The sequence below is a fragment of the Molothrus aeneus genome, unplaced genomic scaffold, assembly GCF_037042795.1.
Source record: "Molothrus aeneus isolate 106 unplaced genomic scaffold, BPBGC_Maene_1.0 scaffold_30, whole genome shotgun sequence".
NCBI lineage: Eukaryota > Metazoa > Chordata > Aves > Passeriformes > Icteridae > Molothrus > Molothrus aeneus.
Genome location: NW_027098964.1, coordinates 5,264,808 through 5,282,081, shown reverse-complemented (window position 1 = coordinate 5,282,081; position 17,274 = coordinate 5,264,808). Strand labels below are relative to the sequence as shown.

At 62.5% G+C, this 17,274-nt stretch overlaps 3 protein-coding genes across 6 annotated transcripts in view; all 3 read left to right on the top strand.

Annotated features, from left to right (window-relative positions):
• Window positions 1-4,824, top strand: part of EVI5L (ecotropic viral integration site 5 like) — a 40,514-nt gene extending 35,690 nt beyond the window's left edge. For 3 of the 4 annotated variants that reach the window (XM_066570372.1, XM_066570373.1, XM_066570370.1), the window contains exons 19-20: window positions 506-601; window positions 1,485-4,824. In XM_066570372.1, coding sequence (XP_066426469.1) covers window positions 506-601; window positions 1,485-1,679 — 291 coding nt within the window. In that variant the 3' untranslated portion in view covers window positions 1,680-4,824. The remainder of the gene's footprint in view (window positions 1-505; window positions 602-1,484) is intronic. The other variant, XR_010785495.1, reaches the window with a different exon arrangement.
• On the top strand, window positions 3,357-5,027 carry LOC136570052 (proline-rich protein HaeIII subfamily 1-like). The gene is made up of 2 exons (XM_066570486.1): window positions 3,357-3,861; window positions 3,903-5,027. The coding sequence occupies exon 2, from the start codon at window positions 3,981-3,983 to the stop codon at window positions 5,010-5,012; it is 1,032 nt and encodes a 343-aa protein (XP_066426583.1). The 5' UTR covers window positions 3,357-3,861; window positions 3,903-3,980; the 3' UTR covers window positions 5,013-5,027.
• Window positions 5,028-7,134: 2,107 nt separating this feature from the next.
• Window positions 7,135-14,444, top strand: LOC136570058 (PDZ domain-containing protein GIPC1-like). The gene is made up of 6 exons (XM_066570493.1): window positions 7,135-7,829; window positions 8,480-8,665; window positions 9,901-10,081; window positions 10,864-10,979; window positions 12,108-12,189; window positions 13,504-14,444. Exons 1-6 carry the CDS (start codon window positions 7,560-7,562, stop codon window positions 13,653-13,655), a joined length of 987 nt encoding a protein of 328 aa, XP_066426590.1. The 5' UTR covers window positions 7,135-7,559; the 3' UTR covers window positions 13,656-14,444.
• The last annotated feature ends 2,830 nt before the right edge of the window (window positions 14,445-17,274 follow it).

Genomic DNA, 17,274 nt, shown 5'->3' with positions numbered 1-17,274 from the left:
CGGAGGGGACAGAGGGACATGAGTAGGACATGGGGGACATCGGGGACATGGAAGGGATGGGGGACACGGGGACTTGGAGGGGATGGAGGACCTTGGGGACACTGGGGACATTGGGGACATGGCGGGGATGGAAGGGATGAGGGACATTGGGGACATCAGGGGGACATCAGGGACATGGAGGGGATGGGGGACACAGGGATGGGGGGACATGGGGGGACACGGAGGGGACAAGGGGGGACACGGAGGGGACATGGAGGGGTTGGGGGACACGGGGATGGGGGGACATGGGGGGACATGGAGGGGACAGGGGGACATGGAGGGGACATGGGGGGACACGGAGGGGACACGGGGGGACACGGAGGGGACATGGGGGGACACGGGGATGTGGTGGACATGAAGGTCATGGAGACATGGAGTGGACACAGGGGACATGGGGGGCACAGGAGGGGCCAGGTGGCCGCGGTGTCCCCTCAGCGTCCCCTCGGTGTCCCCTCGGTGTCCCCAGCGGGAGGAGGGGCGGCTGCAGGGCCAGCTGGAGCACTCGGATGCGGCGCAGTACATCCGGCACCTGCAGGGCCACATCCGGCAGCTCAAGGCCGAGGTGGGGACACCACTGGGGACATCACTGGGGACACCACTGGGGACATCACTGGGGATATCACTGGGGACACTGGGGAGATCACTGGGGACATCATTGGGGACATCACTGGGGACATCACTGGGGACACGGGGGGCGCAGTACATCCGGCACCTGCAGGGCCACATCCGGCAGCTCAAGGCCGAGGTGGGGACACCACTGGGGACACCACTGGGGACATCACTGGGGACATCACTGGGGACACCAGGGGACATCACTGGGGACACTGGGGGCCAGGGACGTAGGGAGACACCCAGGTGGCATCCAGGGGGGCTGGGGCAGGTGACAGGGGTTGGGGACACCCACGTGGCACCCACAGGTCCTGGGGGATCCCCAGTCTGGCCCCAGTGCCACTGGTGGCATTGCCAGTGCCACCAGCCATGTCCCCTCAGTGCCACATGGCCTGGGGACAGCTGGTGACAGCGTGTTCCCCCTGTGTCCTCCCTCCTGCCCTTCCCTGTTGGCCTTTGTCCCCTCCTGTCCCCTCCTGTCCCCATCTCCATTCCTGTCCTTGTCCTCATCACCTCCCCTGTCCCTGTCCCTGTCCCTGTCCCTGTCCCTGTCCCTGTCCCTGTCCCTGTCCCTGTCCCTGTCCCTGTCCCTGTCCCTTTCTTGTCCCCTCCCCTCTCTGTCCCTCCTGCCCCCTCGCTGTCCCCTGTCTCTGTCCTCACTGTCCCCTGTCCCCTGCCTGTCCCTCACTGTCCCCCCTCTGTCCCCTCTCTGTTCCTGTCCCTGTCCCCTGTCTCTGTCCCCTGTCCTGTCCCCTGTCTCTGTCCCCTGCTGTTCCCCCCGTCCCCTGTCCCTGTCCCCTCCCTGTCCCCACTGTCCCCACTGTCCCCTGTCCCAGATCCGGCTGCTGCGGGGGCCGCTGTCCTTTGGCGCGGTGGCCTTGGGGACGCGCCTGGGGGACGAGGACTCGCTGGGCTCCTCGGACGAGGAGCTGCCACCGCCCTTCGCCCTGACCCCGGGGGACATCGGGGACACCGGGGACACCGGGGACAGCAGCGACAGCGAGCCCGAGGTGGCACCCACAGCACCGTGACACCCAGGGGACACCGGGGACACAGGACAGCAGTGACACCGAGCCCGAGGTGGCACCGACGGCACCGTGACACCCAGGGGACACCGGGGACATTGGGGACAGCAGTGACACCGAGCCCGAGGTGGCACCCACAGCACCGTGACACCCAGGGGACACTGGGGACACCGGGGACAGCAGTGACACCGAGCCCGAGGTGGCACCGACGGCACCGTGACACCCAGGGGACACCGGGGACATCGGGGACACCGGGGACAGCAGCGACAGCGAGCCCGAGGTGGCACCAACAGCACCGTGACACCCAGGGGACACTGGGGACACTGGGGACACCGGGGACAGTGAGCCTGAGGTGGCACCAATGGCACCGTGACACCCAGGGGACATTGGGGACATTGGGGACACCGGGGACAGTGAGCCTGAGGTGGCACCGATGGCACCGTGACACCCAGGGGACACCGGGGACATTGGGGACAGCAGCGACACTGAGCCTGAGGTGGCACCAGCAGCACCATGACCTGAGGGGACACTGGGGACATATGGGACAGCAGTGACAGCCCAAGGTGGCACCAATGGCACCGTGACTGACAGAGGACATTGGGGACAGCAGTGACACCGAGCCTGAGGTGGCTGCACTGTGACCTGAGGGGACACTGGGGACCGTGGGGACATCGAGGACAGCAGTGACACCGAGCCTGAGGTGGCGCCCATGGCACCGTGACCTGAGGGGACACTGGGGACAGCCTGAGGTGGCACCCAGGGACCCACAGGGACACTGGGGACACTGGGGACACCTGTGGGTCCTGTGGCACCTCGGGGACATCCCAGGTCCCTGTGGCACTTTGGGGACACCAGGGGACCCTGAGGGACATCCAGGGGACACTGAGGGACACCAAGGGACACCCAGGGGACACGGAGGGAGGACACGTGGGACACCCAGGGGACACCCAGGGGACACCAAGGGACATCTGTGACACCTGAGGGACAGCCCTGGCCTGGCTGATCCCGCACAGGGACAGGGACAGAGGGGACAGGGGTGGGGACAGGGACAAGGATGGGGACACATCTGGGACAGGGACAGAGGGACAGGGACAGGGGTGGATCCTGGGATGGGGACAAGGATGGGGACACATCTGGCACAGGGACAATCCCAGGGCACAGCTGGATCTGGGACAGGGACAGGGACACACCTGGGACAGGGACACACCTGGGACAGGGACACAACTGGGACAGGGATGGGGTTGGGGACAATCCCAGGGCACCCCTGGATACAGCCAGAGCCCAGGACACGACAGGGACAGGGACAGGGACAGGGACAGGGACAGAACACAGCCAGGCCCTGGGACAGGGACAGTGCCACAACAGGGACAGGGACAGTGCTGGACACTGGACATGGCCAGAGCCCAGGACACAGTGGGGACAGGGACAGAGACACAGCCGGACACTGGACACAGCCAGGCCCTGGGACAGGGACACAGATGGACACTGGACATGGCCAGAGCCCAGGACACAGCCAGGTCACTGCTGGACACAGCACAGCTGGACAGGGACAGGGACAGGGACACAGCTGGGACAGGGACAGGGACAGGGACACTGCTGGACAGGGACAGGGACGGATACTGCTGGGACAGGGACAGGGACACTGCTGGGACAGGGACACAGCTGGACAGGGACAGGGACACAGCTGGGACAGGGACAGGGACACTGCTGGACAGGGATGGACACTGCTGGGACAGGGACAGGGACACTGCTGGGACAGGGACAGGGACAGGGACACAGCTGGGACAGGGGCAGGGACAGGGACACTGGACACGGCCAGATCCCAGGACATGACAGGGACAGTGCTGGGACATGGCTGGACACTGGACACAACCGGATCCCAGGACATGGCCGGACACTGGGACACAGGGACAGACACTGGGACAGGGACAGATCCCAGGACACGGCCGGACACTGGGACAGGGACAGACACTGGGACACAGGGACAGACACTGGGACACAGGGACACTCCCAGGACAGATCCCAGGACACCGGGCAGGGCCGGATCCCGGCTGTGGTGGATCCCGGGCTCGGTTCCCTCCTGGATGCTCTGGGACCAACACGGACGTGAGCGGATCCCCCTGGACAGCCCCGGGTGGGTCCCGGACCCCTCAAATGGATCCCAGATCCCCCCAAATGGATCCTGGGCCTCTCTGGATGGATCCCAGATCCCCCAAATGGATCCTGGGCCTCTCTGGATGGATCCCAGACCCCTCTGGACTCCCTGGACGGATCCCAGATCCCCCAAATGGATCCCAGACTCTTCAAATGGACCCTGGACCCCTCTGGACTCGCAGGATGGGTCCCAGATCCCTCCGGACTCCTCCCAAATGGATCCTGGGCCTCTCTGGACGGATCCCAGATCCCCTTGGACCCCTCAAATGGAACCCGGACCCCCCAAATGGGTCCCGGAACCCTCTGGACCTTCTGGACGGATCCCAGATCCCCCAAATGGACCCCAGACTCTTCAAATGGATCCTGCGCCTCTCTGGATCTCTGGGATGGATCCCGGGTCCCCCTGGACCCCTTGAACGGATCCTGGACCCCTCTGGATCTTCTGGGTGGATCCTGGAGCCCCCAAATGGATCCCAGAGCCCCCCGGACCCCTCGGATGGACCCCAGAGCCCCCGAATGGATCCTGGACCCCCAGATGGATCCCCCAGGCAGATCCCGGATCCCCTGGGTGGATTCTGGAGCCCCTTGGATGGATCTCAGATCCCAAATGGACCCCCTGGATCCCCCTGGACCCCTGGAATGGATCCTGGACCACCCAAATGGGTCCCGGACCCCTCTGGACCCTGGGCAGATCCCGGATCCCAAATGGACCCACAGGACGGATCCCGGATCCATGGATGGATCCCAGACCCCTCTGGACCCTGGACAGATCCCGGATCCCAAATGGATCCCCCGGACAGATCCTGGATCCCAAATGGACCCACAGGACAGATCCTGGATCCACGGATGGATCCCAGACCCCTCTGGATCCCCCAGACAGATCCCAAATGGATCCCAGATCCCAAATGGATCCCCCGGGCGGATCCCGGACCGGGACAATTGTGGGGACCCCCCCGTCCCCTCCCCCGCTGTACAGAAATACAGGATCCCAAAAAGCCTCGAGTCCACCCCAAAATTCCTCAGAGCGACCCCAAAAACCCCGGCCGGGACCCCAAAATCTCAGAGATTCACCCCAAAATTTCTGGGACCCCAAAATCGCTGAGATTGGCCCCAAAACCTTTGGGGGTTGACCCCAAACCCTCCTGGAATTCCCAAATCCCAGAAATCAGCCCAAAAACCTTTTAAATTCACCCCTAAACCCTCCTGGAATTCCCAAATCCCTGAGATCGACCCCAAAACCTTTGGGATTGACCCCAGAACGCCCCTGGGGGGACCCCAATGAGCACAGGGGGGTTCAGCCGGTGTGCACAGGTGTGTAACGGGTGTGCACAGGTGTGTAATGGGTGTGTACAGGTGTGTGACAGGTGTGTAAATGTGTGTACAGGTGTGCACAGGTGTGTAATGGGTGTGTACAGGTGTGTGACAGGTGTGTAAATGTGTGTACAGGTGTGCACAGGTGTGTAATGGGTGTGTACAGGTGTGTGACAGGGGTGCACAGGTGTGTACCGGTGTGCACAGGTGTGTAAGAGGTGTGTACAGGTGTGTAATGGGTGTGTACAGGTATGTGACAGGTGTGTAAATGTGTGTACAGGTGTGCACAGGTGTGTTACAGGTGTGTAATGGGTGTGTACAGGTGCGCACAGGTGTGTGACAGGTGTGTACAGGTGTGTAATGGGTGTGTACAGGTGCACACAGGTGTGTGACAGGTGTGGAATGGGTGTGCACAGGTGTGCACAGGTGTGTAATGGGTGTGCACAGGTGTGTAATGGGTGTGCACAGGTGTGCACAGGTGTGTAATAGGTTTGCACAGGTGTGTAATGGGTGTGTTCAGGGGTGGTACAGGTGTGTAATGGGTGTGTTCAGGGGTGGTACAGGTGTGTAACGGGTGTGTTAGAGGTGTGTAAAGGTGTGTGACAGGTGTGTACAGGGCTGTAATGGGTGTGCACAGGTGTGTAATGGGTGTGCACAGGTGTGTAAGAGGTGTGACAGGTGTGGACAGGGGTTTAACAGGTGTGTAACGGGTGTGTAACCGATACAGGTGTGTAATGGGTGTGTAACAGGTGTGTAACCGATACCAGGTGTGTGACCCCTCCCCCAATCCCCTCCCCGGCTCCGTTCCCGCCCCGCCCCCTTTGGGCTCCGCCCCTCCCCTTTGCGGTCTTAGCCCCGCCCCCTTGGGCTATACCCCTCCCCCCTTGGGGTCTGAGCTCTGCCCCTTTGATCCCGGCTCCGCCCCTTTGGGGTCTGAGCCCCGCCCCTTTGATCTCGGCTCCGCCCCTTTGGGGTCTCAGCCCCGCCCCTTTGTGCTCCGCCCCTCCCCCCTCCTTCGCTCTTCTGGCCCCGCCCCTTCGCACCCTCCCCGTCCATGCCCCGCCCCCGTAACGCTCCGTGCTGGCTCCTGATTGGCTGCGAGCGCGGGCGCGCCCATTGCCGGCGGCGCTGGGGGGGGGGAGGGAGCGGCCACGCCTTTTCCTGCCCCCCCCCGCCGCCCATTGGGCCGCGCGGGGCGGGGCGGCCGCGCTGATTGGTCGGGGCAGGGCGGGGCGGTGGCGCTGATTGGTGCGGGCGGGGTTTGGCCACGCCCTCCCGGAAGTGCCGCTCCGGCAGCAGCGCCCGGCCGGTGAGGGGGGACCGGGACCGGGACCGGGACCGAAACCGGAACCGGAAACGGAACCGGGACCGGGACCGGGGCAGAGCTCGGGGGGGCCGGGACCGCGTGCGGGAGGGGGCGGGGCCGGGGGTCGGTGGGAACCGGGGCCGGGACGGGCCGGGGGTCCCGGGGGGGAGCCGGGCCCGGGGAGCGGGAGGGCCCGGGGGGGAACCGGGAGGGTTCCGGGGGGTTCCGGGGCTCGGGGACCCCCCCCGCGTGCCTCAGTTTCCCCTCTCGCCTTTCAGCCCCCAGCGGAGCAGAGCGGGACCCCCCCCGAACCTCGGGGTGGGGGCAGCGAGAGACCCCCGGGAACACCGGGAGCCCAAAAGAAACCCCGGGGACACCGGGACCCCCCCGGGAACACCGGGAGTCCAAAAGAAACCCCGGGCACACCGGGACCCCCCCGGGAACACCGGGAGCCCAAAAGAAACCCCGGGGACACCGGGACCCCCCCGGGCACACCGGGACCCCCCCGGGCACCCTCCAAAACCAACTCAGCGCCCCCCAGAAAGCCCCGAACCCCCCCAAAATCCCCCCTGAACCCCACACCAGACCCTCCCAGACCCCCCAAACCCCCCCGGCCCCCCTCGGCTCCACCTTAATCCCCCCAGACCCTCCCAGAACCCCCCAAAATCCCCTCTTAGACCCCCCCAAACTCTCCCAGACCCCCCAAAATCCCCTCCTAGGTGTCCCAAAACTCCCCCAGACTCCCTAAAACCGCCTCAGACCCCCCTAAGAGCCCCCAAAATCCCCTCTAGACCCCCCCAAAACCGCTCCAGATCCCCTCAGCTGCACCTAGATCCCCCCAAAGCCCCAAAAATCCCCTCCTAGACCCCCCAAAACCCCCTCAGACCCCCCCAAATCCCCCAAAATCCCCTCCTAGACCCGCCCCAATCCCTTCTAGTAGAGCCCCCCAAAACCCCCCAAACGCCCTCTTAGACCCCCTCAGCTCCACCGAGATCCCCCCAGACCCCCCAAACTCCCCACCAGACCCTCCCCAGACTCCCCCCAGACCCCTTCCAGCCCCCCCAAATCCCCTCCTGGACGCGCCCCCCAGTCCCTTGTAGCCCCCCAAAGCCCCGATGCCGCTGGGGCTGGGCCGCCGCAAGAAGCCGCCGCCGCTGGTGGAGAACGAGGAGGGCGCCGGGGGGCGCGGGGGGGCCCCGGGAGAGCCCGGGGGGGCCCCGGGGGGGGTCCCGGGGGCGGCGCCCCCTCCCCACCCGCTGCGGCCCCGCCTGGTGTTCCACACGCAGCTGGCGCACGGCAGCGCCACCGGCCGCGTGGAGGGGTTCGGGAACGTGCGGGAGCTGTACGGGAAAATAGGAGAGGCCTTCGGCATCCCGGCCAGCGAGGTGAGACTGGGATGGACTGGGATGGACTGGGTTATACTGGGAATGGGCTGGGATATACTGGGATATACTGGGAATGGGCTGGGTTATACTGGGTTATACTGGGAATGGGCTGGGTTATACTGGGATGGGGCTGGGAGGGGTTCGGGAACGTGCGGGAGCTGTACGGGAAGATCGGGGAGGCTTTCGGGATCCCGCCCAGCGAGGTGAGACTGGGATGGACTGGGATATACTGGGATGGACTGGGTTATACTGGGAATGGGCTGGGTTATACTGGGATATACTGGGAATGGGCTGGGATATACTGGGATATACTGGGAATGGGCTGGGATATACTGGGATATACTGGGATGGGGCTGGGTTATACTGGGATATACTGTGTCCCCAATGTCCCCACCTGTCCCCAGGTGCTGTCCCAGGTGCTGTCCCCAGGTGCTGTCCTGTGTCCCCAATATCCCCACCTGTCCCCAGGTGCTGTCCTGTGTCCCCAATGTCCCCAGGTGTCCCCAGGTGCTGTCCCCAGGTGCTGTCCTGTGTCCCCAATATCCCCACCTGTCCCCAGGTGCTGTCCTGTGTCCCCAATGTCCCCAGGTGTCCCCAGGTGCTGTCCCCAGGTGCTGTCCTGTGTCCCCAATGTCCCCACCTGTCCCCAGGTGCTGTTCTGCACGCTGAACACGCCCCAGGTGGACATGGAGAAGCTGCTGGGGGGGCAGATCGGGCTCGAGGATTTCATCTTCGCGCACACGCGGGGCCGCCAGAAGGACGTGCAGGTGCTGAAATCTGAGGAGGCGCTGGGGCTGACCATCACCGACAACGGAGCTGGATACGCCTTCATCAAGGTGAGACACACCTGGCACAGGTGAGACACACCTGGGGACACAGCTGGGACAGGTGAGACACACCTGGGGACACAGCTGGGACAGGTGAGACACACCTGGGGACACAGGGACACACGGGGACACACGGGGACAGTGCAGGTGCTGAAATCTGAGGAGGCCCTGGGGCTGACCATCACCGACAACGGAGCTGGATACGCCTTCATCAAGGTGAGACACACCTGGCACAGGTGAGACACACCTGGGACACACCTGGGATAGGTGAGACATACCTGGAGACAGCTAGGCTAGGTGAGATACTCCTGGGGACACACCTGGGGACACACCTGGGGACACACCTGGGGACACACCTAGAGACAGGTGAGACACACCTGGGATAGGTGAGACACACCTGGGTGGGGGCAATGGGCCTCACCATCAGCAACAATGGAGCTGGATACGCCTTCATCAAGGTGAGACACACCTGGGACAGGTGAGACACACCTGGGGACACCTGGGGACAGCTGGGGACACACCTGGGTGTGTGTGCTGGGGCTCACCGTCGCCAACAACAGAACAGGCCACACCTTTGTCAAGGTGAGACACACCTGGGGACACACCTGGGGACACAGCTGGGGAGGTGAGATGCACCTGGAGACAGCAGGGTGGGGACAATGGGACAATGCTGGGGCTCACCATCACCAACAGCAGGTGACCCCGGGTGCCCCCAGGTGACTGAGATGACCTCAGGTGTGACCCAGGTTACCCAGATGTGACCCAGATGTGACCCAGGTGGCTCAGGTGTCCCCAGGTGTGACTCAGGTGTCCCCAGGTGTGTCTGTGTCCCCCAGCGCATCCGGGAGGGCTCGGTGATGGCGCGCACGCCCCAGGTTACACAGGTTACCTGGGTTACACAGGTTACACAGGTGTCCTCAGGTGTCCCCAGGTGTCCCCAGGTGTGTCCCAGGTGTCCCCAGGTGTGTCTGTGTCCCCCAGCGAATCTGGGAGGGCTCGGTGATGGCGCGCACGCCCCAGGTTACCTGGGTTACCCAGGTGGCTCAGGTTATCCAGGTGTCCCCAGGTGTCCCCAGGTGTCCCCAGGTGTGACCCAGATGTGTCTGTGTCCCCCAGCGCATCCGGGAGGGCTCGGTGATGGCGCGCACGCCCCAGGTGTGACCCAGGTTACACAGGTGGCTCAGGTTATCCAGGTGTCCCCAGGTGTGACCCAGGTGTGACCCAGGTGTGTCTGTGTCCCCCAGCGGATCCGGGAGGGCTCGGTGATGGCGCGCACGCCCCAGGTGGGCGTCGGGGACGTGCTGGAGGCGCTGGACGGGCGCAGCCTGGTGGGGACGCGGCACTTTGAGGTGGCGCGGCTGCTGCAGGAGCTGCCCCGCGGGCACCGCTTCAGGCTGAGGCTGACTGAACCACGGAGAGCGTGGGGTGAGCAACTGGGAGAACTGGGATTGAACTGGGAATGAACTGGGAATGAATGGGATTGAACTGGGAATGAACTGGGAATGAATGGGATTGAACTGGGAATGAATGGGATTGAACTGGGGTCGATGGAGCTGGAGCTGCCCCGCGGGCACCGCTTCGGACTGAGGCTGACCGAGCCCAGGAGGGCCTGGGGTGGGTACTGGGATGGACTGGGAGCGATTGGAATGGGCTGGGAATGAATGGGATTGGACTGGGAATCAATGGGATTGGACTGGGAATCATTGGGATTAACTGGGATTGGACTGGGATTGAACTGGGATTGATGGAGCTGGAGCTGCCCCGCGGGCACTGCTTCAGGCTGAGGCTGACCGAGCCCAGGAGGGCCTGGGGTGGGTACTGGGAGGGACTGGGATTGAACTGGGAGCACTGGGATTGAACTGGGCTGTACTGGGGAGGTCTGAAGGTGCCCTCGCAATGGGGACCCCCTGTGTCCTCCCGTGTGACCCCTGTGTGACCCCGTGTGTCCCCTCCTTGTCCCTGTGTGACCCCTCTGTGTCCCCGTGTGTCCCCTCCCTGTCCTTCTGTGACCCCTGTGTGACCCCTGTGTGACCCCGTGTGTCCCCTCCTTGTCCCTGTGTGACCCCTCTGTGACCCCTCTGTGACCCCTCTGTGACCCCTGTGTCCCCTCCCTGTCCCTCTGTGACCCCTGTGTGACCCCTCTGTGACCCCTGTGTGACCCCTCTGTGACCCCTGTGTGACCCCCTGTGTCCCCTCTCTGTCCCCAGACGGGGTCGGGCCCCGCTCCGGGGGGGTCTCGGCTCGGGGGGGGCCCCCCCAGGTGCTCTCGGGCCGGGGGACGCTGAGGCTGCGCTCGAGGGGCCCGGCCACGCTGCAGGAGCAGGTAGGGACCAAAACCACCCCAAAATCACCCCAAAATCACCCCAAAAACACCCCCAAAACACCCCAAAACATCCCCTTGAGACCCCAAAAGTGGCCACGCTGCAGGAGCAGGTAGGGACCAAAACCACCCCAAAACCACCCCAAAATCACCCCAAAACTGGCCACGCTGCAGGAGCAGGTAGGGACCAAAACCACCCCAAAATCACCCCAAAATCACCCCAAAAACACCCCCAAAACACCCCAAAACCACCCCAAAAACACCCCAAAATCAGCCCAAAATCACCCCAAAACAGGCCACGCTGCAGGAGCAGGTAGGGACCAAAACCACCCCAAAACCACCCCAAAATCACCCCAAAAACACCCCAAAAATCACCCCAAAACAGGCCACGCTGCAGGAGCAGGTAGGGACCAAAATTGGCAAAAAAACACCCTGAAAACACCCTAAAAACACCCCGAAAACACGCCAAAACCAGCCACGCTGCAGGAGCCGGTACAGACCCAAAACAGCACAAAATCACCCCAAAAACGCCCCAAAACATCCTTTAGAGACCCCAAAAGTGGCCACGCTGCAGGAGCAGGTACCGCCCCAAAACCACTCCAAAATATCCATGGGAACCCCAAAACATCCCCTGGGGACCCCAAAACTGCCAGGGGACCCTCAAAATCCCTTTGGGACCCCCAAAATCCCCTTGGGATCCTCGGGGACCCCCTAAAATCCCCTCAGGACCCCCAAAATGCCCTTGGGGGCCCCCCAAAATCTCTTTGGGACCCCCACAATCCACCCAGGACCCTCAGGGACCCCCCTCCCCCAAAATCCCCTTGGGACCCTCGGGGACCCCTCAAAATCTCTTTGGGACCCCCAGGGACCCCCCAAAATCTCTTTGGGACCCCCAAAATCCCCTTGGGACCCTCGGGGACCCCTCAAAATCTCTTTGGGACCCCCAGGGATTCCCCAAAATCTCTTTGGGACCCCCAAAATCCCCTTGGGACCCTCGGGGATCCCCCAAAATCTCTTTGGGACCCCCAAAATCCCCTTGGGACCCTCGGGGATCCCCCAAAATCTCTTTGGGACCCCCAAAATCCCCTTGGGACCCTCGGGGATCCCCCAAACTCCCCCAAACTCCCGCAGCCGTCGGCGTTCGAGGAGCGCGCGGTGGCCAAGGTGGACGATCTGCTGGAGAGCTACATGGGCATCCGGGACAGCGAGCTGGGTGAGCCCCCCAAAATCCCGGGGACCCCAAAATCCCAGGGAAACCCCAAATCCTGGGGGACCCCGAAATCCAGGACACCAAAACCCAGGGGAACCTCCAAAAAACCCTCCGGGATTACCCCAAAACTGCCCCGATCACCCCAAACCCCCGGGCTCTGCTGGGGAGAGCTCCAGGGGGATCGGGACAGCGAGCTGGGGGAGCCCCCCAAAATCCCGGGGACCCCAAAATCCTGGGAAACCCCAAATCCTGGAAACCCCCTAAAAAAAACCCCCAGGATCACCCCAAACTGCCCCGATCACCCCAAACCCCCGGGCTCTGCTAGGGAGCTCCAGGGGAATCAGGACAGTGAGCTGGGGGAGCCCCCCAAAATCCGGGACCCCAAAATCCTGGGGACCCCCCCAAAACCCCCTGGGACCCCTGGACTGTCCCCTGATGTCCCCAATGTCCCCATGTCCCTGATGTCCCCAGTGTCCCTGACAGTGTCCCCAATGTCCCCAATGTCCCCAATGTCCCTGACGGTGTCCCCAATGTGTCCCCTATGTGTCCCCACAGCGGCCACCATGGTGGAGCTGGGCCGCGACGCCCGGGACCCCAATGTCCCTGACAGTGTCCCCAATGTCGCCAATGTCCCCAATGTGTCCCCAATGTGTCCCCATGTCCCCAATGTGTCCCCAATGTGTCCCCAATGTCCCCAATGTCCCTGGCAGTGTCCCCAATGTCCCCAATGTCCCCAGTGTCCCTGACGGTGACCCCAATGTCCCCAATGTGTCCCCAATGTCCCCAATGTGTCCCCAATGTGTCCCCAATGTCCCCACAGCCGCCACCATGGTGGAGCTGGGCCGCGACGCCCGGGACCCCAATGTGACCCCAACGTGTCCCCAATGTGTCTCCAATGTCCCCAATGTGTCTCCAATGTGTCCCCAATGTGTCCCCAATGTCCCTGACAGTGTCCCCAATGTCCCCAATGTCCCCACAGCCGCCACCATGGTGGAGCTGGGCCGCAATGCCCGGGACCCTGATGTGTCCCCAATGTCCCCAATGTGTCCCCAATGTGTCCCCAATGTCCCCACAGCCGCCACCATGGTGGAGCTCGGCCATGACGCCCGTGACCCCAATGTGACCCCGACGTGTCACCAATGTCCCCAATGTGTCCCCAATGTGTCCCCAATGTCCCCAATGTGTCCCCAATGTCCCCAATGTCCCCAATGTCCCCAATGTCCCCAGTGTCCCTGACGGTGTCCCCAATGTCCCCAATGTTGCCAATGTCCCCAATGTGTCCCCAATGTGTCCCCAATGTCCCCAATGTCCCCACAGCCGCCACCATGGTGGAGCTGGGCCGCGACGCCCGGGACCCCGACGCGCTGGCCGAGGCTCTGGACGCTCAGCTCGGCGACTTCGCCTTCCCGGACGAGTTCGTGTTCGACGTCTGGGGCGCCATCGGCGACGCCAAGGCCGGGCGGTGCTGAGAGCCCCGAAACCGGGACCCCCCAAAAACACCTGGGCGGGACCCCAAAACTGCCGGGAGCCCAGAACCCCGAGACACCCCTACATGGGGACCCCAAAACCACTGGGACCCCAAAAACCACTGGGACCCTAAAAACCACTGGGACCCCAAAACCCTGGGATGCCCCTAAATGGGGACCCCAAAACCCCGGGATCCCCAAAAACAACTGGGACCCCAAAACCCAGGACACCCAAAAACCACTGGGACCCCAAAAACCACTGGGACCCCCCTAAATGGAGACCCCAAAACCCGGGACCCCAAAACCACTGGGACCCCAAAAACCACTGGGACCCTAAAAACCACTGGGACCCCAAAACCACTGGGACCCCAAAACCCAGGACACCCAAAAACCACTGGGACCCCAAAAACAACTGGGAACCCAAAACCCTGGGACCCCAGAAACCGCAGGACACTACAAAACTCCCTGGGACACCCCAAAAAACCCAGGACACCCCCCTGAATGGGACCCCCAAAAACTGCTGGGACCCCAAAAATCCTGGGACCTTCCCTAATGGGGACCCCGAAACCCCCCAGGATTGGGGACCCCAAAACTCTGGGACACCCCAAAAACCACTGGGACCCCTCTTGATAGAGACCCCAAAATCCCAGGACCCTCAAAACCCCGGGAAACCCCAAAAACTACTGGGACCCCAAAAACCCCTGGGTTCCTCCCAAAATGGGGACCCCAAAACCCCTCAGGACTGGGGACCCCAAAACCCTGGGACACCCCCAAAACTCCCAGGGGCTCCCCTGAATCAGGACACCCCAAAACTCCCTGGGACACCCCAAAAACCGCTGGGACCCCTCTTGATGGGGACCCCAAAATCCCAGGACCCTCAAAACCCCGGGACACCCCAAAACCCCCCCAGGGCCTGTGGGATTGGGGACCCCCCAAAACCTCCCGGGACCCCCCCAAGGGATTGGAGCCCCCCATAATTAGGGGGGACCCCCCCCAAAAGCTGGAACCCCCCCCAAAATCTGCTGGACCCCCAAAGTGCCCTGAGCCCCCCCCCACTGGGGAGCCCCCCCAAAATTCCCTGTGCCCCCCCCGGGCCTGGGGACCCCCAAATCCTTTGTGGGTCCCCCCCCGGTGCCACCTGAGCCGGTCACCGTCACTGTCACTGTCACCTGTCACTGTCACACACCTGTCACACACTGTCACTGTCACTGTCACACACCTGTCACTGTCACCTGTCACTGTCACACACTGTCACACACCATCACTGTCACACACCTGTCACACACACTGTCCTGTCACACACCTGTCACACACTGTCACTGTCACACACCTGTCACACACACTGTCCTGTCACACACCTGTCACACACCTGTCACACACCATCACTGTCACCTGTCACACACCTGTCACACACCTGTCACACACCTGTCACACACCTGTCACTGTCACACACTGTCACTGTCACACACCTGTCACTGTCACACACCTGTCACACACCTGTCACTGTCACCTGTCACTGTCACACACCTGTCACACACTGTCACACACCATCACTGTCACCTGTCACACACCTGTCACACACCTGTCACACACCTGTCACACACCTGTCACTGTCACACACTGTCACTGTCACACACCTGTCACTGTCACACACCTGTCACACACCTGTCACTGTCACCTGTCACTGTCACACACTGTCACCTGTCACACACCTGTCACTGTCACACACCTGTCACTGTCACACACCTGTCACTGTCACCTGTCACACACTGTCACTGTCACACACCTGTCACACACCTGTCACTGTCACACACCTGTCACTGTCACCTGTCACTGTCACACACTGTCACCTGTCACACACCTGTCACTGTCACCTGTCACTGTCACACACCTGTCACTGTCACACACCTGTCACTGTCACTGTCACACACCTGTCACCTGTCACACACCTGTCACACACCTGTCACCTGTCACACACCTGTCACACACTGTCAGTCACCCCCACCTGGTGTCACCTGGCGCTGTCACACCCCGGCCCCCCCCCCCCCCCCCCCCCCCGGTGTCACCTGCTGGCCCCTCCCCCCCCCGGGATATTTTTTGTATTTTCGTGGAAAAGATTTGGAGATAAAAAACCAGAGAAACGGGAACGGCTGTGGGGGAGGGGAGGGACACACCCATAACACACCTGGGGACACACCTGGGGACACACCTGGGGACAAACCCATTACACACCCATTACACACCTGGGGACACAGCCATTACACACCTGGGGACAGCTGTGGGGGCACCTGGGACATCTCAGACACACCTGGATACACCTGGGCACGCCTGAAACATCTTGGACACACTTTGGGAACATCTGGGATACACCCAGGCACACCTGGGATACACCTGGGGTACACCTGGGCACACCCATTACACACCTGAGACACACCTAGGACACACCTGGGACATCTCAGACACACCTGGGCACACCTAGGGTACACCTGGGGTACACCTGGATACAGCTGGGGCACACCTGGGATACACCCATTACAAACCTGGACACACCTGACACAAACCTGGCCACACCTGAGACAGACCAGGGTTACACCTGGGACATCTCGGGGACACCTGGGCACACCTGGATACAGCTGGACACCTGGGACACACCTAGGACATCTTGGACACACATGGGCACACCCATTACACACCTGGACACACCTGGAACATCTTGGACACACTTGGGGTACACCGGGGCACACCTGGACATTCCTGGGGACACACCTGGGATACACCTGGGCACACCTGGGGACACATCTGGCTACACCTGGGGCACACCTGGGACACACTTGGGCACACCTGCGCACACCTGGAACATCTTGGACACACTTGGGGCACACCTGGGACATCTCAGACACACCTGGGACATCTCAGACACACTTGGGCACACCCATCACACACCTGGGCACACCTGGGCACACCCATCACACACCTGGGCACACCTGTGTCGCTCTTGCGCCGAGGTGGAGGCAGGGGCAGGTGAGGGCAGCAGCGTAGAAATGCCCCAGAGACCCCCCCAAAACTGCCCCGGGTGCGGGGTTTGGGGGTGGGAAATGAGGGGGGCAGGGTCTGGGGTGGGAAATGTGGGGTGCAAAATTTGGGGTGTGGGGTTTGGGGTGCGAAATGTGGGGTGTGAAATGTGGGGTGCAGGGTTTGGAGGTGCAGAGTTTGGGGTGCAAAATTTGGGGGGTGGGGTTTGGGGGTGGGAAATGTGGGGTGCAGATTTTGGGGTGTGGGGTTTGGAGGGCCAGAATTTGGGGTGCTGAGTGTGGGGTGCAGAATTTGGGGTCCAGAGTTTGGGGTGTGAAATTTGGGGTGCAGAAATTTGGGGTGTGGGGTTTAGGGTGCAAAATTTGGGATGAGAAATGTGGGGTTCAGGGTTTGGAGGTGCAGAGTTTGGGGTGTGGGGATTGGGGTCCCTTGACCCCTGTGGTGTCCCCATGACCCCTCTGATGTCCCTTATGGTGTCCCCATGTCCTCTGTGATGTCCCCATGTCCCTCATGGTGTCCCCATGTCCCTCACGGTGTCCCCATGTCCCCTGCCATGTCCCCCCCCCCTTCAAGGACACACCAAAGCCAA

Excerpts from the sequence above, each read along its gene's own strand:
- LOC136570052 (XM_066570486.1), top strand. The coding sequence starts at position 3,981 with ATGGACCCTGGACCCCTCTGGACTCGCAGGATGGGTCCCAGATCCCTC.
- LOC136570058 (XM_066570493.1), top strand. The coding sequence starts at position 7,560 with ATGCCGCTGGGGCTGGGCCGCCGCAAGAAGCCGCCGCCGCTGGTGGAG. Across the intron at positions 10,082-10,863 it reads TGAACCACGGAGAGCGTGGG|ACGGGGTCGGGCCCCGCTCC; the intron begins GTGAGCAACTGG and ends CTCTGTCCCCAG. Across the intron at positions 12,190-13,503 it reads CATCCGGGACAGCGAGCTGG|CCGCCACCATGGTGGAGCTG; the intron begins GTGAGCCCCCCA and ends ATGTCCCCACAG.